The sequence below is a fragment of the Haemaphysalis longicornis genome, unplaced genomic scaffold (assembly GCF_048455015.1).
Source record: "Haemaphysalis longicornis isolate Haplotype H1 unplaced genomic scaffold, Haemaphysalis longicornis Haplotype H1 scaffold_12, whole genome shotgun sequence".
Classification (NCBI taxonomy): Eukaryota; Metazoa; Arthropoda; class Arachnida; order Ixodida; family Ixodidae; genus Haemaphysalis; species Haemaphysalis longicornis.
The window spans coordinates 78,592,266-78,610,267 of NW_027526225.1; the positions used below are offsets into that span (position 1 = coordinate 78,592,266).

Genomic DNA, 18,002 nt, shown 5'->3' on the forward strand with positions numbered 1-18,002 from the left:
GCTCACAATGGTCGAAACAAGGCCTATGGACTCCGGACCAACGTTTATAGTATCTATAAACGTTGCTCCGGTCTACAATTCGCACTTGTAATCCCGCAATGTTTACAAATCACTTCATTGTACATTTAAGGTCAAATGAACTACAAGTTTGGAAGTTGCAAGTAGAAGTGAGCAATATTGGTATACCCCTAGTTATGGGGAACATGTTCGAAGGCGAACATGTTCGTTTATTGGAGCTGACAAATACAACACAATTAGTTCCCAGGGTATAGATGGTATTCACTGAAACGCTTAGCTGTAAATTTATTCGCGTGGCAACACAGGAAACGGCCACGGACATAGCCGAAGCGCCACTCACAGGGCGTGGCCAGTGCTTTCATAGTGGTGAAACAGCGCTCGAAAAACCAGGACAAAAAAAAGGACAACAACACTCGTGTTGTTGTCTGCTGGAGGACAGCGCTCGTGTTGTTGTCCTCTTCTTTCTGCCTTGTTTTTTGCGCGCTGTTTCACCACTATGAATCTGTACCAACTAGCCCAGTTCACGACAATTTTGTGCCACTGGGCGCGCACGCCGTAGAAAAAGAAACACTGGCGTGCGTCGTCTGCTCCACTTCAACCCGATTCGCATTGGTGGTGTGAACAGATATTCTATTAATCACACTTACATTGGAGGAGTCGATGCATCACTTTGCGTTTGATGGGGTAGAGTTTAGAACTTCCAACAGTCATGTGCTTAGCACGGACAAGTACCGCCATCCCGCGGTGCCCGTCGTAACCAGTGCCGACGTACGCATTGTTGCCTGCATGCGTGCCTCGCTAGTAAATACAATCTATACGCAAAGCAAATTGGTCGATTTTATTCTTTGCTTTTGCACCTGGAAATGCAGCTGGCTTGCAATTCTCGACTGCACTTTCCGCTCATAAATGATTCACACCCCTCGCGTCGTTGTATAAAACGTGGCGTCGGAAGCTCGGGCGCTTCACACGTGCGGTTGTATGGTCATCTAAGCACCGTATACCTTTCGCAGCTGGCAGCCATATGAACGCTGCACCGCGCTCTGCAGCTGCGTGGTTTGTCTATGTAACCCTATAGGCCAAGTACGGAGTTTATTACCGGTATTCCGACGGTGAAAGGCGAACTGTTCGAAGGGCTTAGGATGGAAGTTGATTGACGTACTCATATAAAATATAATAGGGGAACTGCGTTCGCCGGCTAAAATTATTGCGTTATACTCGTACAGAGTGGAATGTTTGCTAAACTTAAATTGTAGCAGTGATTGGCAAGTCCTAACACGGCTTTAATAATTATATTTCGGCGAGTTACACTTCAACTGCGCCGCTTGCGGACACTGCACGCCGTCGCTAACGTTTGCCTCTAAGTCGGGAAGCGCGACAAATTTATTGCTCTATAGATCACCATGTAACCGATGTTCGTGCTTTGAAAGCTCTCCGCATCCGGCGCCACCTTTATTGGAAGTCTGAAAGGAGTCTAAAGTATGCGGGGCGTTTAGAGAGCAGCGGTAGTTTCAGTGCACAAAATGAAGCGCGAATTTTACCATTTAGGGCTGCCGAGCACACTGAGAAATCTTTCACATTTGTTAGCTCAAATATGCGATCAGTTCCTGATTTTACTAGAATTAACCTTATATATACCGTGCTGCGCCTTGTCTCAGTGACGTCATAAGGGATACCTTGACCCCATGACGTCATATGGCAAGTGCGAGAAAGTTACTGGTGGGTCGGCACTGTTTCATGTGATCATCTTGATATGCAGCTTAATTATTTGGATTTTGCTTCAACTTTGCCATAGCTGATATTTTCACTTGAGAATGTTTGCAATAAACAGGTTTCGTTATTTGTCCTCGCCCTCCACTTGAAGTCGTCAATTTCGTTTCTTCGGTGGGTAATTCAGCATCAAAACTGGTTTCCTAGCAGCAGTGCTGAGGGGGTTAAGGGTCGATGCAGAGCTGAAGAGCTGTAGTCCCTGTACTTCTCCACCATCGGTATGATCCCCTTGTACAAAAATGCTCCAATATTCGCGACCTTATTACATATATTCTTCAGCAATGCATATGCTGCTTTGGATCGGTTGTTAAATGCTGTCAGTTTAACGTTGAATACCGGCCCAGTTCACAGATAGGCCGTCGAGAGCCCGTCTTTTTCTACGCCTTTGGAAACGGGAAAATGAACGACCTCTTTCTGGCGATAACATAGCGTCAAATTCGACAATAAATTTCCCTTGCCTCTTGCGAGTTTAGCACAATATGCCAGAAGCTCTTCTGGAAATCTCTGACACTATTAAGACGTCTTACAGAGAAAGACAATCGCAGAGTGCAGATTATATCCTTCTTCATGGCACTCTCACCAGTAGCCAATCAAAAATCATGTATTCTCGTGGATGATTCACTAAGGCATCACTGAATTAGACGCCACCCCCCAATGCAAAGGTTTTCGGTTGTAGCCTGTGAGTCTCGGTTCCACTGGCAGATGCGTACGCAAGTGGGCTATATTTTACAGTAGATAGATGAAGGCCCTAACATCTGAAGTTGCAATAGGGAGCTCGTAGACAGTACCGGCGATCCCCTCATATTCATCCAGCAATCTATTTTCAATGCAATATTCGACAGAGTTGCCACAAATCAAGAAGCGCCACTAGGCATTCAGAGGGCGGTGCATCAGGCCATATACCTAACCCATCTGTGGTCTTTCACGCACAGCGCGCTTACGTCTCGTGCACGAAGGACGTGTGTACTCCGATCCTTCGTGAGACCGACAGGCCGCAATTTTTCCCCTAATTCTGGGAACTTCAAGCTGAGCTGTTCTTTTGAATAGCAATACGCAATGGCCGTGCGACAGTTCCCATCCACCTACACGTGGCCATTGCCGATGAAGGAAAGGTACGAGCAGGTCCTTCGATATCCCGGGATTCACTACACATTTCAGGTGAGTAAACAGACCCCTGTCTTTCTGGGTGGCCGCTTTGGGTAGTCGAACCGGTTGGTTTTAAGCAAAAGCTGAAAAAATTCATCGGGTTTAACGACTAGTTTGTAGGCGCCCCAACGGGCGTATGAATGCGGAAGGAAACTTTAAACGAGAAACGCAACTTTAAACAAAAACCGGGGAATCCCGAGGGGATTCGCCGGTACATTTTGTCTTTAAATTCGAGCTTAAGTTTAACCAAGCCGACATCATTAGGCAAAAATTATTACTTTTCTGTGGTATAAGTGAACTGGCCTCAATGAAAACAAAAGCGTCGACTGTTTGACATTTAAAATAGATGGGGCCAATTTACTCTTTTGGTAATGAATTGCTCTTTTTGTAAACAGCATTAAGGAGCCTGCTTTCAGCGGGCACTTTAGTTTGTAATTGTAGCTGAATGTTTTTTTATGCGTAGCACAACCTTCCTTCCAAACGCGCTATAGCGAAAGATCTACTACGCTACTGTATTTCGAGGGCATTCATCAAGTCGCAACTGGCATTTAATCTTCTGTGGGCAAGCTGTGCCTTTCTTTCTTGTTGCTTCGCTCGCTCTGAGCCTCCCCGCTGCCGTACCACGGGACAAGGCGAGGGTGAAATGGCTGATCCGACAACGCTTTGTCCCTCAATCTCGCCATCGATGGCGCCCCGTCTGGCGTTCTGTGCGTGGCCTAACACGTAAGCGAAATGATGAGTCCAATCATCCACTAGATAAAGCTAGATGGCAGGCTGCGAAATATGAAGCAAAGACAACTTTTACGAAAGTATTGTTATTTATTAATCATTGTTATTCATCATGTACATAAACGACATCGTTAATATTGGTGAAGAAGTAAATTATGTAATATATGCTGGTGATAGTACTTTTCTCTTTTCGGGACCCGATGTGCAATCCTTGATGCAAAAAAGCAGCCATGGGGTCGACTCAAGTTCCCATTAGTTTTCAGTTCGATCGCGGCGTTGCGGGAGGAGAATGAGGAGAGCGGAGCGCGCGCGCGCGTCATTTATACCGCGGAGCCACAGTGGCGCCCCCAGCGGAGTATGCAGCGGCTACCGTCGCGTCCTAACCCTAAGCTGCTTCGCATTATCGCGCGCGGAGCCGCAGGTGTTGCCATTCGTTGCGCAATCCCGGAGAGGAGAGGAACTTCGGAGAGGAGGGGAGGAATGCCGGAGAGGAGAGGAGCGTCGGATAGGAGAGGAGGAATGCCTCGCATACTACTCAGGGTTCCCTTACGGGAAGATGACGACAGTGGTTGAACGCGAAGCTATCTCGTGATGGATTCTTTGGTTGGCCAATCCCTAGGGGCATCCTGCCACAATCATCATCAGCGGTACCTGGCCAGGCATGCGCAGTGGGGGTGTGGACGCCGCACAGCGGCACCCACACAACGGCGGAGGAAACAGGCTCGACCATAAGCTGCTTCGCATCTAATAAAAATTAATTACTGGTTCCTATGAAAGAGGAATCAACCGCAGTTTTTTTATCTTTCTGAAAAAAGTGCCCCTTCAACGCGTCCGCCTTACAAATGCTGTTGTAAGTGGAAAAGCTTTTTCTGATAAATTGGGGTTTTATAACAACCGTCGCTTTTTTTAATACTTGTTTTTTCAGGCCGGTAGACGGTTTGGAGAGGAAATAAAAGGACTTCTTCTTCCCTTTCCGCGCTACGTTGGCTGGACGATGCGATTCTTCATTTTCGCAGGTGCCAAGTAAGACCGCCTCTTCTTGTTAACTTCTCAAACGTAATGAAAAGACTTGGCGTTATGTACCGAGGAAGTAGGCCCTTTATGCGCCGTCACGTGGAACTTGAAATGCGGAAGCATGAAATTTTAAATTTCGTTATGGTTGTCCTTTCTGCAGTGGCTACCCCTGTTAGTACTTATACCCACCCTGCATATGTATTGCATTTGTTGTATCTGTTTCCCACCCCTTATGTAATACCCCCTCTAGGAGGTCTTTAAGGTAATAAAAGGATTGGATGTGATGTGATGAAAACACAACTTTCAGTCGTCGTACTCAACTTCGATGATGCAGGTTTTACTTCCCATGGCAACAAGCTTTGTAGCTCGTATACGATTACTTCGGCGAATCGTACACTGTGCAGTGAAAGCTTGCGGGGATTTGTGACCTGCTGAGCGATATTGTGAGGCTTTCGGAGAGGCTTTCGTCCTGCAGTGGAAACAACCAGGCTGATGGTGATGATGATGATGACGATGACGATGAAGCGGTATTGTACCACCCAGCAGGAATAATTGCCCATGGTTTTAGTAGGGACGGAGTTAGCTGCCTCCACGCGCGATAGGGGTTATATAATTTCATTTAACAGACGGGAGCTATATTCCGCTGTTTTTGGTACGGAGCTGATGAGCTACGTCCGTTCAGCCATCTGTCCTTTGGTGCGATGGAGCCGGTCTGCGCGCCTAGCATCACGCTACAAACACAAAATACCCAAGGGCCCTCATATTTTGACCTAGAAATATGTCTTCTAAGCATTTAATTGGTATTGGGTAGGAACGCTGAAGTGGCTTTGTCCATAATTCTCATCCGAAATAAGGTGACCTTAGCTGTACTATTGGCTTTCCCACATTGTTCCAATGCAGCTAAGTGAAGCATGCTAAGCAGCCTTGCATAAAACAGTTCTAAAGGGAGATCTTTCGGCATGCGAGAAAGCAGGGATGTAAATGTAGATGTAGAAAGGAATGTAGAGGACCATGGTGAATGGCAGCGCCACCCGCTTATGTAAGTCGTGATGCCCTTGCGTAATTAACAAAAAACAAAAAGGCAGCAGGATATTTTTATTAAAAGTGACGTCCTTCGACGTCACTTCGCTTTTATTAAAAGCGAAGAAATCACGCTACCGAGGCCTAGGGCACCTCTCCGTCCAGACGGAGAGTGCCTTAAGCTTTACTAGCGTGATTTCTTGCCCTAGTTGGTATTCTAAACTTCGCGGGGTTCACCACAACAATAGGCATAACCCGTGAATCCTGTTTTTCAGTGTCCTTCCTGTATCCTTCAGTGTCCTTTTCAGGTTCCTGTAGCCCTTTCTGTGCTTCGGGCCTGTTGAACTAGCTACCGCAAGTTTTGTGGAGCCGTGCTGGTCCCAAGCGAGCTCCGACAGCTCGTCTGCAGAGTTGCGATTTTTATGGATGCTTGTTCGCCGTGGAAATCCGATGTGCTGGGTACTTGCTTAGGGGGGGTATTTGTTGGAGCATAGTGTGACGTCCAGAGTGGTGAAATGACGATACCTGTTGTTCGGTAGTTTTCCCCATCCGATTCCACCCCCACATACAGTGAGAACCGTATGGGATGGGGATCAAATCTTCCAATCTAGTCTTCTAAGGCGGTTGCCATTGTTACATGGTTGAGTGGGTGGTGTTGCATGATGACATTGCATTCCAGGAGCCCTGGTAGGAAGGATCGTTTCGAGTCCTCTTCCTGTGTCGCCCGATTGCCATGAGTAGACACCACTACAGCGTGGTGTCCTTGTTTTCTGAGCTGTTCGTACTATTACATCGTTGCTTCTGATAATTTGGCGTGCGAGAAATTATATCCTGGCTGTTTGTTGAGGCAGGCTGGTCGAGGCTTTTTAAAAATGTGTGTGAATTCCTCACAAAGATCTGGAGACTATGGCGAGTGCAGTGGTTGCGTCCTCCGGTTCTAGTTTTTCTCCTCCTTTCACCGCCTACGTCTGGAAATTCAGTGGCTCTGAGAGAAGTACTTCTTTCTTCGGTAAAAATACTTCTTTGGGAGTTGTCCATAGAATATCTCGATGGAGGGTCGTAATAAGGAAGTTAAGAGGCAAAGAAGGGGCTCGATCAGCGCAGGACAGGGGTTTGGAGGTCAACGGGGAGGCCTTCCGTCTGCAGTGGACCTAAGCAGGCTGTTGTTGTTGTTGTTATTGTTGTTGGTGGTGATGATGATGATGTCTTCCCAGTTTGTCCTCATTTAAAACACTCTCGTTACGGCTTCAATAAAACCCTCAGCCTGCATCACGCCATGCTGTATTTCGATCATGGCCCGTTGACGCCTAACTTTCCTGTGGCTCCTTCTGCGGAGGCTTCAGCTCCCAAAGCTTTGCCCTCTGTTTTCCGTGTACGGGTAACTAACTACCCATGCGGTCATTACGCGATTACAGAAATGTACTGTATGTTCCGCCCGGTTAGCATTGTATCTTGTTCGTCATGGGTCTACTCATCGTAAAGCGTCGCAGAATCGTCGCAACAACAAAAAATGAAAGTATGAAAACAGTACATTTAGAGTGCAAAATAACAACGCGTTAGTGCTGAGCTTGACGTTTCCCGTATTCATGAGAAATCAGTAAATGCATTGCGATATTGCGATCTTCTCTTTTCAGGGAAGGGGGCACCTATGGCTGCCATTACAGCGGTCTGTCTAGACACTTCAAAAAGTTTACTTTGTCGGCTATACGTGTGACCTTAACAGGTGGCGATGTTCGCTTGCGCTCGGTCGACAATAGCCCAGACCCTAAGGAAGCTGTGACGGACATAAGGGGCAGCGTGACAGAAGGCGACGTCTACACAGTATCTATCGCGGTTGTAGGAAAAGAAACGTTTGAGGTGAGTTTTCTTTTTGTATGAGTGACGTCCTCTGTCATTGATATTTTCATGTATTTGCGACACTTCTAGCTCTATTTAAAGGAGCCATGAAGACAAAATACAAGTTGGGTGTATTAGAAAGACTGCTTAGTTCCAATAACAATGATGCCAATATCATCGCAATCTTCGAACAAATAACGGAGATATTAAAGAAAACGTGTGAAGCAGTGGCGACCCTCTAGCCAATTTCCCGCAACTTTTCTATGACGTCACGGAACCTTGTTTGTGCGATTGGCGGCCGCCTAACTGACCTGTCGCGATGACACATGACTGGACGTCTGTAATGAGGCCTCTAGTTCCATTTGATCGCATCACTTGAATGCTAACGTGCAGTTAACGCACTGAAAATTATGTTTTATTGTTGGCCCGTACGACGTCATTCTTGCTCTTAACACGTCACTGTGGCGCAAAATTTGAAAGTTTTTAAATACTTCTTGCTTTTTTTTCGTTAAAAAACATCTTTTGTGGCTGTAATGGAGCTGAGTGAGATACTGAATCCTAGTTCTTTCAAATTACACGAAGTTGTATTTTCTCTTCATGGCTCCTTTAAATCCCTGGATAGCTAGGCCTATTGATATTCTAACAATGGCTGCTAACATTTCAACACCATCGAAATGGAGGCACATCCACCTGCATGAGGATGACAACACGCATGGGGGTTATGTGTTGCGCTGCGTTAAGGCGAATGTGTGCTTGCTCAATTGCGGCCATTGTGTATTGTTCGTAATAAATCTCTGCAGGTTTCATTGCGGTGCTACAACAAAAAGCTGCAGACATACTATTTATACGTGCCTGTACGCAGGGCGCATGCTGAACTGGATGTAGGTGTATACACCGTACTTAGCCTATTGTACGCTGAGTGCACATAATATATTTTAGTAGTTGTAGTTTTAATGTCATTATTTTAGGCCCCTTAATTTCTTAAGACGGCCACAGTACCTTTTTTTATGTGAAGAAAAGTTTGACATCCACCTTGGAGATTTCCCCTAAATCTGGTCCCCTAAACCTCTGCCTGCCTGCCTACTTGTCTTCACGAAAAAAAAAAAACATTAGGCGGATTTCAGGCAAAACGAAAATAAATAACTTATACCAGAAGCGTTCCTTTAATAAGTATAGACGTGGGCTCGATTTTCATTAGAGGTAATAAAAAGAACGTTGGAGCAGCGTTTTATTTAAAAAACCCCTAAAAAAGAGCTGATGTTCCAGCAGGTGGCGGCACCTCAAACATAACAGTAAAAAAGCATCCAAACCTGCAAATTGCGCGTGAACGGTGCGAACGCGGGAAATTTGAATTGATTTCAGCAGATCTTCATCGTATTTCCAGTGGGGAGAGCGAGACAGAAGGGGAAAGTGAGGTGAGGTGGGGTGGAGGTGGGTAGGGTAGGGTAGGGTGTGAGGTGGGTCGGGGAGAGGGGAGACGCAGTTACGGGGCAGAGGCAGCAGAATAATACCGTCTTCTGCAGCGAAGCGGGCAAATAAGTGGCCAATTTTTTTTTGTTGTTGTTGTTACTACACTGGGACGTAAAATACCTATAAGGAAGGTAAAGTAACATAGTATAAGGAAGGGCGTCATACAAGCAGAGACAATCTCTACAATGTTATCCACAGCGCGCTTTCAAGAGGTATTCGGAAAATTGAACTGCGAACAGGTGGTCGTAAGGGTTACCGCAGAATTCCTCACTAACCTCAGATTGGCTGCTGACGTTGCCTTGCTAAGTAACTCGGGGGACGTATTCCAAAGCATGCTTACCGCACTGGACAAGCAGAGTAGAATTGTGGGACTGAAAACTAATATGCAGAAAAGTAAAGTAATGCTCAATAGCCTCGGGAGAGCACAGCGGTTTGAGATAGGTGGAGAGGCAGTGGAAGTGGTAAGCGAATATATCTACTTAGGCCAAGTAGTGATCCCGGATCTCAACCATGAGGCAGAGGTAATTAGAAGGATAAGAATGGGGTAGAGTGGATTCGGCAGGCATTCTCAGGTAATGAATGGCAGCCTACCATTGTAGCTGAAGAGGAAAGTGTGTGACAGCTGCATCTTACCGGTACACACGTACGGGGCAGAAACCTGGAGGTTCACTAAAAGGATTCAACTTGAATTGAGGACGACCCAGAGAGAAATGGAACCGAAGAATATAGGTGTAACACTAAGGGAGAAGAACAGAGTGGAGTGGGTCAGGGAACAAACGCGTGTTAAGGAAATATTAGTAGAAATTAAGAAGAAGAAATGACGTGGGCAGGGCATGTAATGCGAAGGCAAGATAACCGTTGGTCATTAAGGGTGACAGAGTGGATCCCTAGAGAAGGCAAGCGTGACAGGGGACGGCAGAAAATTAGGCGGGCAGATGAGATCAAGAAGTTTGCGGAGATAAATTGGCAGCAGTTAGCACAGGACCGGGATAATTGGAGATCTACGGGGGAGGCCTTTGCCTGGTTAGACAGGATCGTGATGATGATGATGATGATGATGGTGGTGGTGGTGGTGGTGGTGCTGGTGCTGGTGCTGGTGATGGTGGTGGTGGTGGTGACGACGACGACGACGACGACGACATGGAAATTATTCCCCTTTATAGGAGGAGGAGGCGAAAAAAAACATATTTATCAAATCCGTTGTGATTGCGGCCCGTCCGGACCAGTGAGGGGTGTCCTCCGTGCAGGCCTCCATGGCTGTAGTCGGCCTTACGTGCCCTATTGACCAGCCGAAGCTGGGAGCGGGGGTCGGAGCTGGTCATCGTCGCTGCCCGATGTGAACGGGTAGGGTTGAGATTGGGAAGAAAATCTGGCGTGTTTGGGTATGCTTACATTGTGTGATATAGTGTTCCTGATGTGGGGCAGAAGAGGCATTGGGGTGAGTATCAGGTGGGAAATATTTTGTACCAGAGTGTGTTGTGGGGGAAGGTGTTAGTTTGAAGCTAGCGAAATGACTCCGTCATCTTTGGTTAGTTGCTTGTGTGGGGGACGATACCGTTGGAGGTCTAGTCGGCAGTGAGAGACTATGTCGTTGCGTGTTAGTAGGGATTTGGGCGTGTAGTGGGTGGGGGTGGTTGACATAGGGTTGTGGCTGTCCGCAATGGCCAGGTATAGTGATTCTTGAGCCGCGGTATGAGCCGCTTCATTGCCGACTATTCCTGAATGACTTTGTGCCCAGATAGTGCAGAGGTCAGGTAGGTGAGGATTATGTTTGAGAATGTGGAAGGCTGTCGAGGAGAGAGTGGCTCGCAGGAAGTTGCCCCAAGCTTCTTGGGAATACGTCAGTATCGTCAGGTAGTGGCTCTGTGTTGTGGTGGCTGCCATGGCTAATTGCTGCCTCCTCGGCTACGGCGGTGTCCGTGGTGAGGACAGTGGCTGTGGCGACTGTCTGAAGTTTGTTATTCACCACTGATATTGCATAGGCGTTTTTGGTTACGTAGGGAGAGGCATTTGTGTAAAGTATATCCTTTTGATGTTGATATTGTGCCTGAAGATAGTTGGAGCGGGACCCTCGTCTTCCAATGTTACAGGTACGGTTCATATTTCGAGGAATTGGGCTGTCTGTGTTTCTGTATAGTGTTTCCGTATAGACATTGGAATACGTAGTCTGCATCCGGAGACCGGAGGCGATGGATATCCAAGCCGCACCAGGATCGCGCGTCCAGCATTAGTGGGCTGAAGCCGTTTTAGTTGCGAATTGCGTTGTGCCTCACAGAGCTCTTATCACGTGTTGTGTATGCCCAGATGTAAGAGCGTGACATTCGATGTGCCTGTAGAAAGCCCGAGGGCCGTCTTGTAGGTTTGTCAAGTAAGAATATTAGCTTTCGCGGTTAGGCTGGTTTGAGGGGCGGGCAACGTGTGCCGTACGTAACGTGACTTATGAGAAAAGCTTGAATGAGGCGGATAATGTCTGGTTCCTTCCGTCCCGTCTCATTGTGCGTGATACGACGAAATAATTGGCTTAGCCGAGTCATGGTGCGTTAAAGTTGTATGACTGTATGGGAGCCTGGTCCGTCCTGTGGGGGGATGGTGAGTCCGAGTAGGCGGAAAGACTGAGAATTGTTTTAAAGGGGTCCTGAAATACCTCCTGCCGATGCATGGATGCACATGTAACCAAATAAAGCAACGTATTAGCAATCTCCTCCCGCAAGAACTTTGTTAAAGCGATGAGTACTAGCTGAGAAATCGTAAGACAAAACCGCGCAATATCGTCGCGCCGCGTTTCCTCCTCCTTTCAACTTGCTATCCGCTGTTGACGGCGCGATAGCCTTCCCTCCCATGATGCTGCGCTCCTCAGCGGTGACGTACTTCCGCTATTGCGCTGCTCATACTGCCGTCTTCTACGGGCAAGCTTTGTTGACACCATGAATCCCGCACTCCGCTCAAGGCTGGAAAAGCGAACGAAAAATCTGGCCGCATGTGTGCGGCGGCCTGGCCTTGCCCTTTCGCGGTGTACGTTGCTGCAGTTGCTATCGGCGGCACGTGACTTTTTATTGGTGGTGAACTCGCAGCCGCACGGGGAGGATCGTGCGCTCGTTCTCTTTGATGCACCGCGCACTGTTTATCCAAAAAGCGCCGTATCAGATGTGGCCCCGCTGGTGCCGGGTCTTATTTTGCGGCGGTGGTAATTCCTGCCAGCGGCATGTGAAAAAGACATTTTAACCGATACAGAACCCGTGCACAAAACGCTTCAATCATGTGACCAGTTCAGCTTGGGGCGACGCGTGGTGGAGAGCGGCAACGTTGGCAAAACATGCTCCGGCGCGGCTCTGAGCTTTCTAGCGCTGGAGCGAGAGCCATTTCGTTGACAATCTCAAACCTTGGCAACAAGGCACAAACCACTCTAGATGTCCGTTATGGTTCCGTGATCCCGGTTCAGCTTGGGGCCCCACCTCGCGACATGTGGGCACTGCAGGCGTACCGCTCACTCCCATTGGGAAGTGCGAGATGCGTTTGGCATTACAGGAGGCGATGGTGTGTGTGTTGTGGACGCCTTTGTTTCGCGATGAAATGCGACGTTGTGCTTCGGCGGGTGGACAGTGCTTCCCATGGTCTGAATTATCTTTCTCGAGTGACGTACGACTCAACCTCGCATGGGGTATGTGCAGTGTGCGTGGCTAAAAGCCATCTCGGATTGTGCGCCAGAGTTAAGTGCCTTGCTGTTCGTCCCCGCAAACCGCGCGCGAGGTGAGTGCCGAATTTACGACGGGCAGGAGGAGACAACCCATCGTCTGTCAATCGCGGTTCAGACTTGCAACGCATGTTGTGACGTTGTGTTTGTTCGAAACGCATCTCTGGATCGTTTTGAAGTTGAATAAAATGTATGCGTCAAACCCGGGCATTCGGCTCAGGGCGTTTTCTGCGATTGCACGAAAGAAGTGCCACGGGCCTTCAACGCTTTCTTTATGGAACGTGCTCAGGTAAGAGAATATCCATGTCGTGTTATGGCCGTGTTGCATTCAATACAAACGGTTAACCGTTTGTTTACACTTGTTTCGTTTGTCGTAAAATGTCCAAGCACTGTGGCACTACGCTGGCAGATCAGCCGGCGAGCCGACGCTGAGCAGACGACTCATCTCTTTGCCGGAAGTGCATGAAAAAGTCGCCTAATAGCACGATGTCTAGCTCATGACGAACATCTGGGAATCGACGACGTAGACATGTGAAGATGGTGTCGTCCAAAAACACGAAGGGAAGGGTGAGAAAAAAGCGACAAACTTTGCAACAAAAGTGTGAGCTTTCCGCTGCGCTTAAGACAGTAATACTTGGCAGAGATGATGTTGACGACTTAATCTAACGATTGCGCTAGTTCATTTAGTGTGCTCAAAACGCCTTTCAGGGCCCCTTTAAGGAAGGGTATTACACAATTAGAAGTAGTAGGCCCAAAACTATTTAGAGCCTGTTCAGGAAAGGCGTTCAAGTCGCCTCATCAGAGAATGTCGGGGCTGTGAATACATGGGCAAACCATGAGCCACCTGACGCTTACGTGTGACGTCTGGTACAGTCAGTACAATCAGAAATTAGGGAAGATATGCTGTCACAATAGTAGTTGGAAAGTTCAGTTGCTATTCAAAGGCAAACATACAAATACCAAAAGATATGTTTACACAAGTGTGAACGACACGCCTTCAGGATGAAAGTAGTAGGCCCAAAATTATTTAGAAGAAGTGCCTCGTTATCGTATCTATGTGAGAGTTAATTGTACTGATCCAAGTCATGAAAAGGAAACTTGAAGATGAAGTATGATGTGGGCAGTGCATTCGATAAGCACATTGAAATTCTGAGCAGCAACCTATACCTTTGTCAAAAAAAACCTAGCATTGAACAAACGTGTACTTTCAGTAATGACATACTTGGATTTCCCTAAGCAACGCAATCAACCGAATTGTTTCTTTTTCAGGCCTATTTCAACTACACCCATCTCGGACGGGTAACAATGTATAGGGATGTAACAAGTAAGCTATGACACTTGATATTTTCAAATATTTCCGTAACCATTCTAAGAGCGCTGCATCTAATATTTTGTATAGCGCCTCCAACGAGCTGAAAATAAATGTCAAAAGGATATACGAACCATTAATGCGACAACAAACACTGGCAGGTGATGCCATTGCGCATCTGGATATATGATTCTGCAGGTGTTTCAGAACTTTTCGGAATCAAAGCCGAACGCATACCAAGTAATGTTGTCGGAGCGGATATTCCCGAAAACTGCACCTGAGTCCAAGGACGCGGATTCGACTCCCAGCCGCTGCGGCAGATTTTCATATGCCGGCAAAAACCAAGAACACCCGTATGCCCAGATTTCGACACACATTAATTATCTCCACAGGGTAAAATTCGCCGGAGCAAGCCGTTGTGGCTCTTCTCATCGCCGAAGCTTAAATACGGCGCGTAAAACAGCCATAACATTGTTACGTGGCGGCAGAATAAAAATTAGCAGTGGCTTAGCTCGGCTATGCCAGAATATACGTAGCGTGAGCTAAGGTCCAACAATCCAATCCAATCCAATTCAGTCCAGTCCAGTTCAATCCAATCCAGTCCAGTCCGGTCCAGCCAGTCCAGTTCAGTCACTGCTCCTCGTCCATTCGCAGCACAGCTCTCCAGGAGCCACGCGAAACGGCTATCAAGCGGCTCCGGTGCAGCGTCAGACTTGGCTACTGCGCAACGGAAGCGCACAGCTGGGCACGCGCCGGCGCCAGTGTGGCTGCCGCGGCTATGACGTCACTCCTCAGGAATGCGCAGACCGGCGAATGTGCAGACCCAATTCTCTACACACCCACACTCCATTTGGATTGGATTTCCAATCCAATACAATGCAATACAATGTAATCCAATCCAATAAAATTCAATACAATTCTCGCGCTTGCGCAGCACGGCACTTCAGGGTCCATGCGAAACTGCTCAACCTCGGCCAGTGTAGGCTTCGACACCGGCAACCAAACGCAGCCGCTCTTCAGAGGGCTCACCGTCCGCCCCAGTGACCCTTTCACCAGAAGACCATTACGCCTCTCTCTCCCATCGTATTGAAGAGTACGCCCAGACGTTTGATGCGGCAATATCCCATCTCCAACAGCAGTTGAGAGAGAGAGAGAGAGAAATAACTTTTATTTGTCCAGTTTGTGGAGAAGAGCTAGACCTCCATCCTAGGCGTCGGCCAGGAGCCCTTGGGTCCTAGCAGCGTCTTCGGCTAACTGGATGGCCCAGACTTTATCCGCCGGGTCTGAGCTGAGCAGTGCGGTCTCCCACTGCTCATTACTGCTAATTTTGCGGCTCTGAGGAGTCGTGAGGATATGCCTATAATATATCTGCAAGATCGGCCCGTTCCTTGCATCTCCGACATTTTTCTGAAAACTGCCCAGGATAACAATGACTATACGCGACGGGGTTCAGGTACGAGTTCGTATGAAGAAGCCGCCCAACCACAGATTGCCTTTTACTGAGGGATGGATGAGCGGGGGGGTAGCGGGCTCGTTCAAGCCGGTAATGAGTAGTCAGCTCCCTGTAAGACGCAAGCCTGTCTCTGCTCGTCCAGCGAAGCGAGTGAGCGTCTGGGTCAGAAGTGTCGGCGCCAGCTCGGTCGGTAAAGCCTCGAGCAGTTGACTCACCAACTTTCCCTCACACACGAGCAGCAAGCCCTTTTCAAGCAGAAACATCAAGAATACACCGACAACGTTTCCCACTTTTCTACTGAGCCGAATATGCGATTTGAAGAGCAGAGTAAGCACTTTCAATCTCTCTTCTCCAGCTTTATTACTCATTCAACTGCAGTCTACTTATCCCCTCCCTCCAGTACCGTCACCTCTCGCGGAATAATCATGGCAAACCACGTACTCATATTTCAATGGAACTGCCATGGTTTCAAGAACAAGCGTAATGCCTTCTTCATTTGGCTTGAGTCACAACCTCAGCTACCAGACATCCTTCTCCTCCAAGAGACAGGACTAAATCCTACGCCACCTGGATATGTCACGTTTCAGCAAAGTCCCTGCCTTGCCACGCTGGTCCACTCCACCCTCACGGCTACTCTTGAACATGAAACCATGAAACCGCCAATAGCCTCACTGTTTCAATTTCTCTTAAGCGCGGCCCTCTGCTCATCACCAACGTGTATACAGACCCCTCGTAATACTCTACGGGAGCTTGAAGAACTGTTCCATCCTTGTTTGAACCAAAACTCGCCTTCAGCATATCCTGGCCAACGACTTCAACGCCCCACATCCTGCCTGGGGCTATACCAGGAAATGCAGGAAAGGCCGCCGGGTGCACTGTGCTGGACAAGAAGCTGGGTACACACTACACAACGACGTATAAGAATACACACGTATGGGCAACTCCGTGGAACGCAATAACAACCCGACCTCACTTTCGCTACTCGAGCTCTCCTTCTACGATGGAAACACACTCAAGAATATATGAGCAGTGACCATGCAATCCTACGCATCACGGTCTCCGCATCTCCAAAACGAATCAAGGGAAAATCTGTGCGCACCACCGATTGGCATAAAAATCGACAACAGCGCTGCAACCCCCCTTTCACAGACGTACCTACCTGGACATGGCAACTTATGCATGCTCTTGATAAGCATACCAAGGTTCTTGCCACGAACGAGATCACTTCTCACATAGAAGCACACCTGTCACACAATTGGGAAGCCCACGCTTCTCTCCTGAAGCGGTGTACTCGCTGCAAAACAAACCGTAGACTCCCTGCCCGAATCAATCGACTTAGCGAACACATTCAAGAATACTCTAACCACCTACGTATGGAACACTGGAATAGCATATGTGATGAACTTAAGAACACCCTGAGCACTAGCAAGATGTGGCGTATACTCAAAGCTTTATAAATCCCGATTCCACATAGATAATAACCACCCAGAAGATCAATCGCCTCACCAGTCAACACAAAGACCCAGCCACTGTACTGGCCACCATGAAGAAACTTTATATCCCTTCTTTGTGTCAACCTAGGTATTCTGAATATTAATGGCTTTCCAAACCCCGAACTTGATGAGGAATCCACTTTGGCTGAGCTTCGCATCGCCCTGTGTATGTGTAGAGGCAGCAAAGCTCCTGGTCCCGACTCGGTAACTACCACCCTACTTCGGAATATGCCAGATGCTGACCAACACCATCTCTTACATGCCATCAACCTCGTTTGGACAGGACAAATATCACTCTGTAACTTATGGAAGAAGGGCCACATGATCTTCATCCCGAAGCCCGGCAAACATCTACATCTCCTGAATCTCTGTCCTATAACACTGACCTCTCACGTTGGCAAAGGTATGGAGCTCATAGCCCTCAATCACCTTCAGCAACATCTGGAGGATACCCAAGCACTCCAAGAGTTAAGGCTTGGGCGAGTTGGTGCATGATTATAAAAGGGGAAACAGCGCAAACTGAGACAAGACACAAAAAGAAGGAGGTGACAAACACGAGTGCTGCGCTCGTTTTTGTCACCTCCTTCTTCTTGTGTCTTGTCTGAGTTTGCGCTGTTTCCCCTTTTATAACCAAGCACTCCCTCACTCTATAATGGGATATCGCTCACAGCTATCTACTCAAGACACACTGCTTCGCATATACGAGGACATCCTTCAGTCTCCCAGCTCAGCCTAGCTAAAAGCCACCCTCGCTATAGACCTAATGAAGGTATTTGACTATGTGGATCACGACGCTATGCTCTCAGAACTAGCAGGTACAAATTGCGGCTCGAACATGTACATTTACGTCCGGGACTTCCTTCAATCTCGTACCCTGACCATACGAATTGGCGACCACAAGCTTGACGCGGTACCTCACCCTCAGAGAGGCATTCCTCAGGGCGCGGTCCTCTCTCCTACATTATTTAACCGCGCCATGCGCCGTATCCACCGCGCTCTACAATCTTTCCCTGAAATTCAGTACTCTCTGTATGCCGACGATATTACTATCTGGAT

The 18,002-nt window shown here is 47.9% G+C and overlaps 1 protein-coding gene across 1 annotated transcript in view; it reads left to right on the plus strand.

The window, feature by feature from the left end:
* The first annotated feature begins 2,747 nt into the window (after positions 1-2,747).
* Positions 2,748-18,002, plus strand: part of LOC144161687 (uncharacterized) — a 49,416-nt gene continuing 34,161 nt past the window's right edge. Inside the window, exons 1-4 of the mRNA XM_077692312.1 lie at positions 2,748-2,943; positions 4,586-4,683; positions 7,329-7,551; positions 13,961-14,015. Of these exons, the coding sequence (XP_077548438.1) occupies positions 2,842-2,943; positions 4,586-4,683; positions 7,329-7,551; positions 13,961-14,015 (478 nt within the window). The 5' untranslated portion in view covers positions 2,748-2,841. The remainder of the gene's footprint in view (positions 2,944-4,585; positions 4,684-7,328; positions 7,552-13,960; positions 14,016-18,002) is intronic.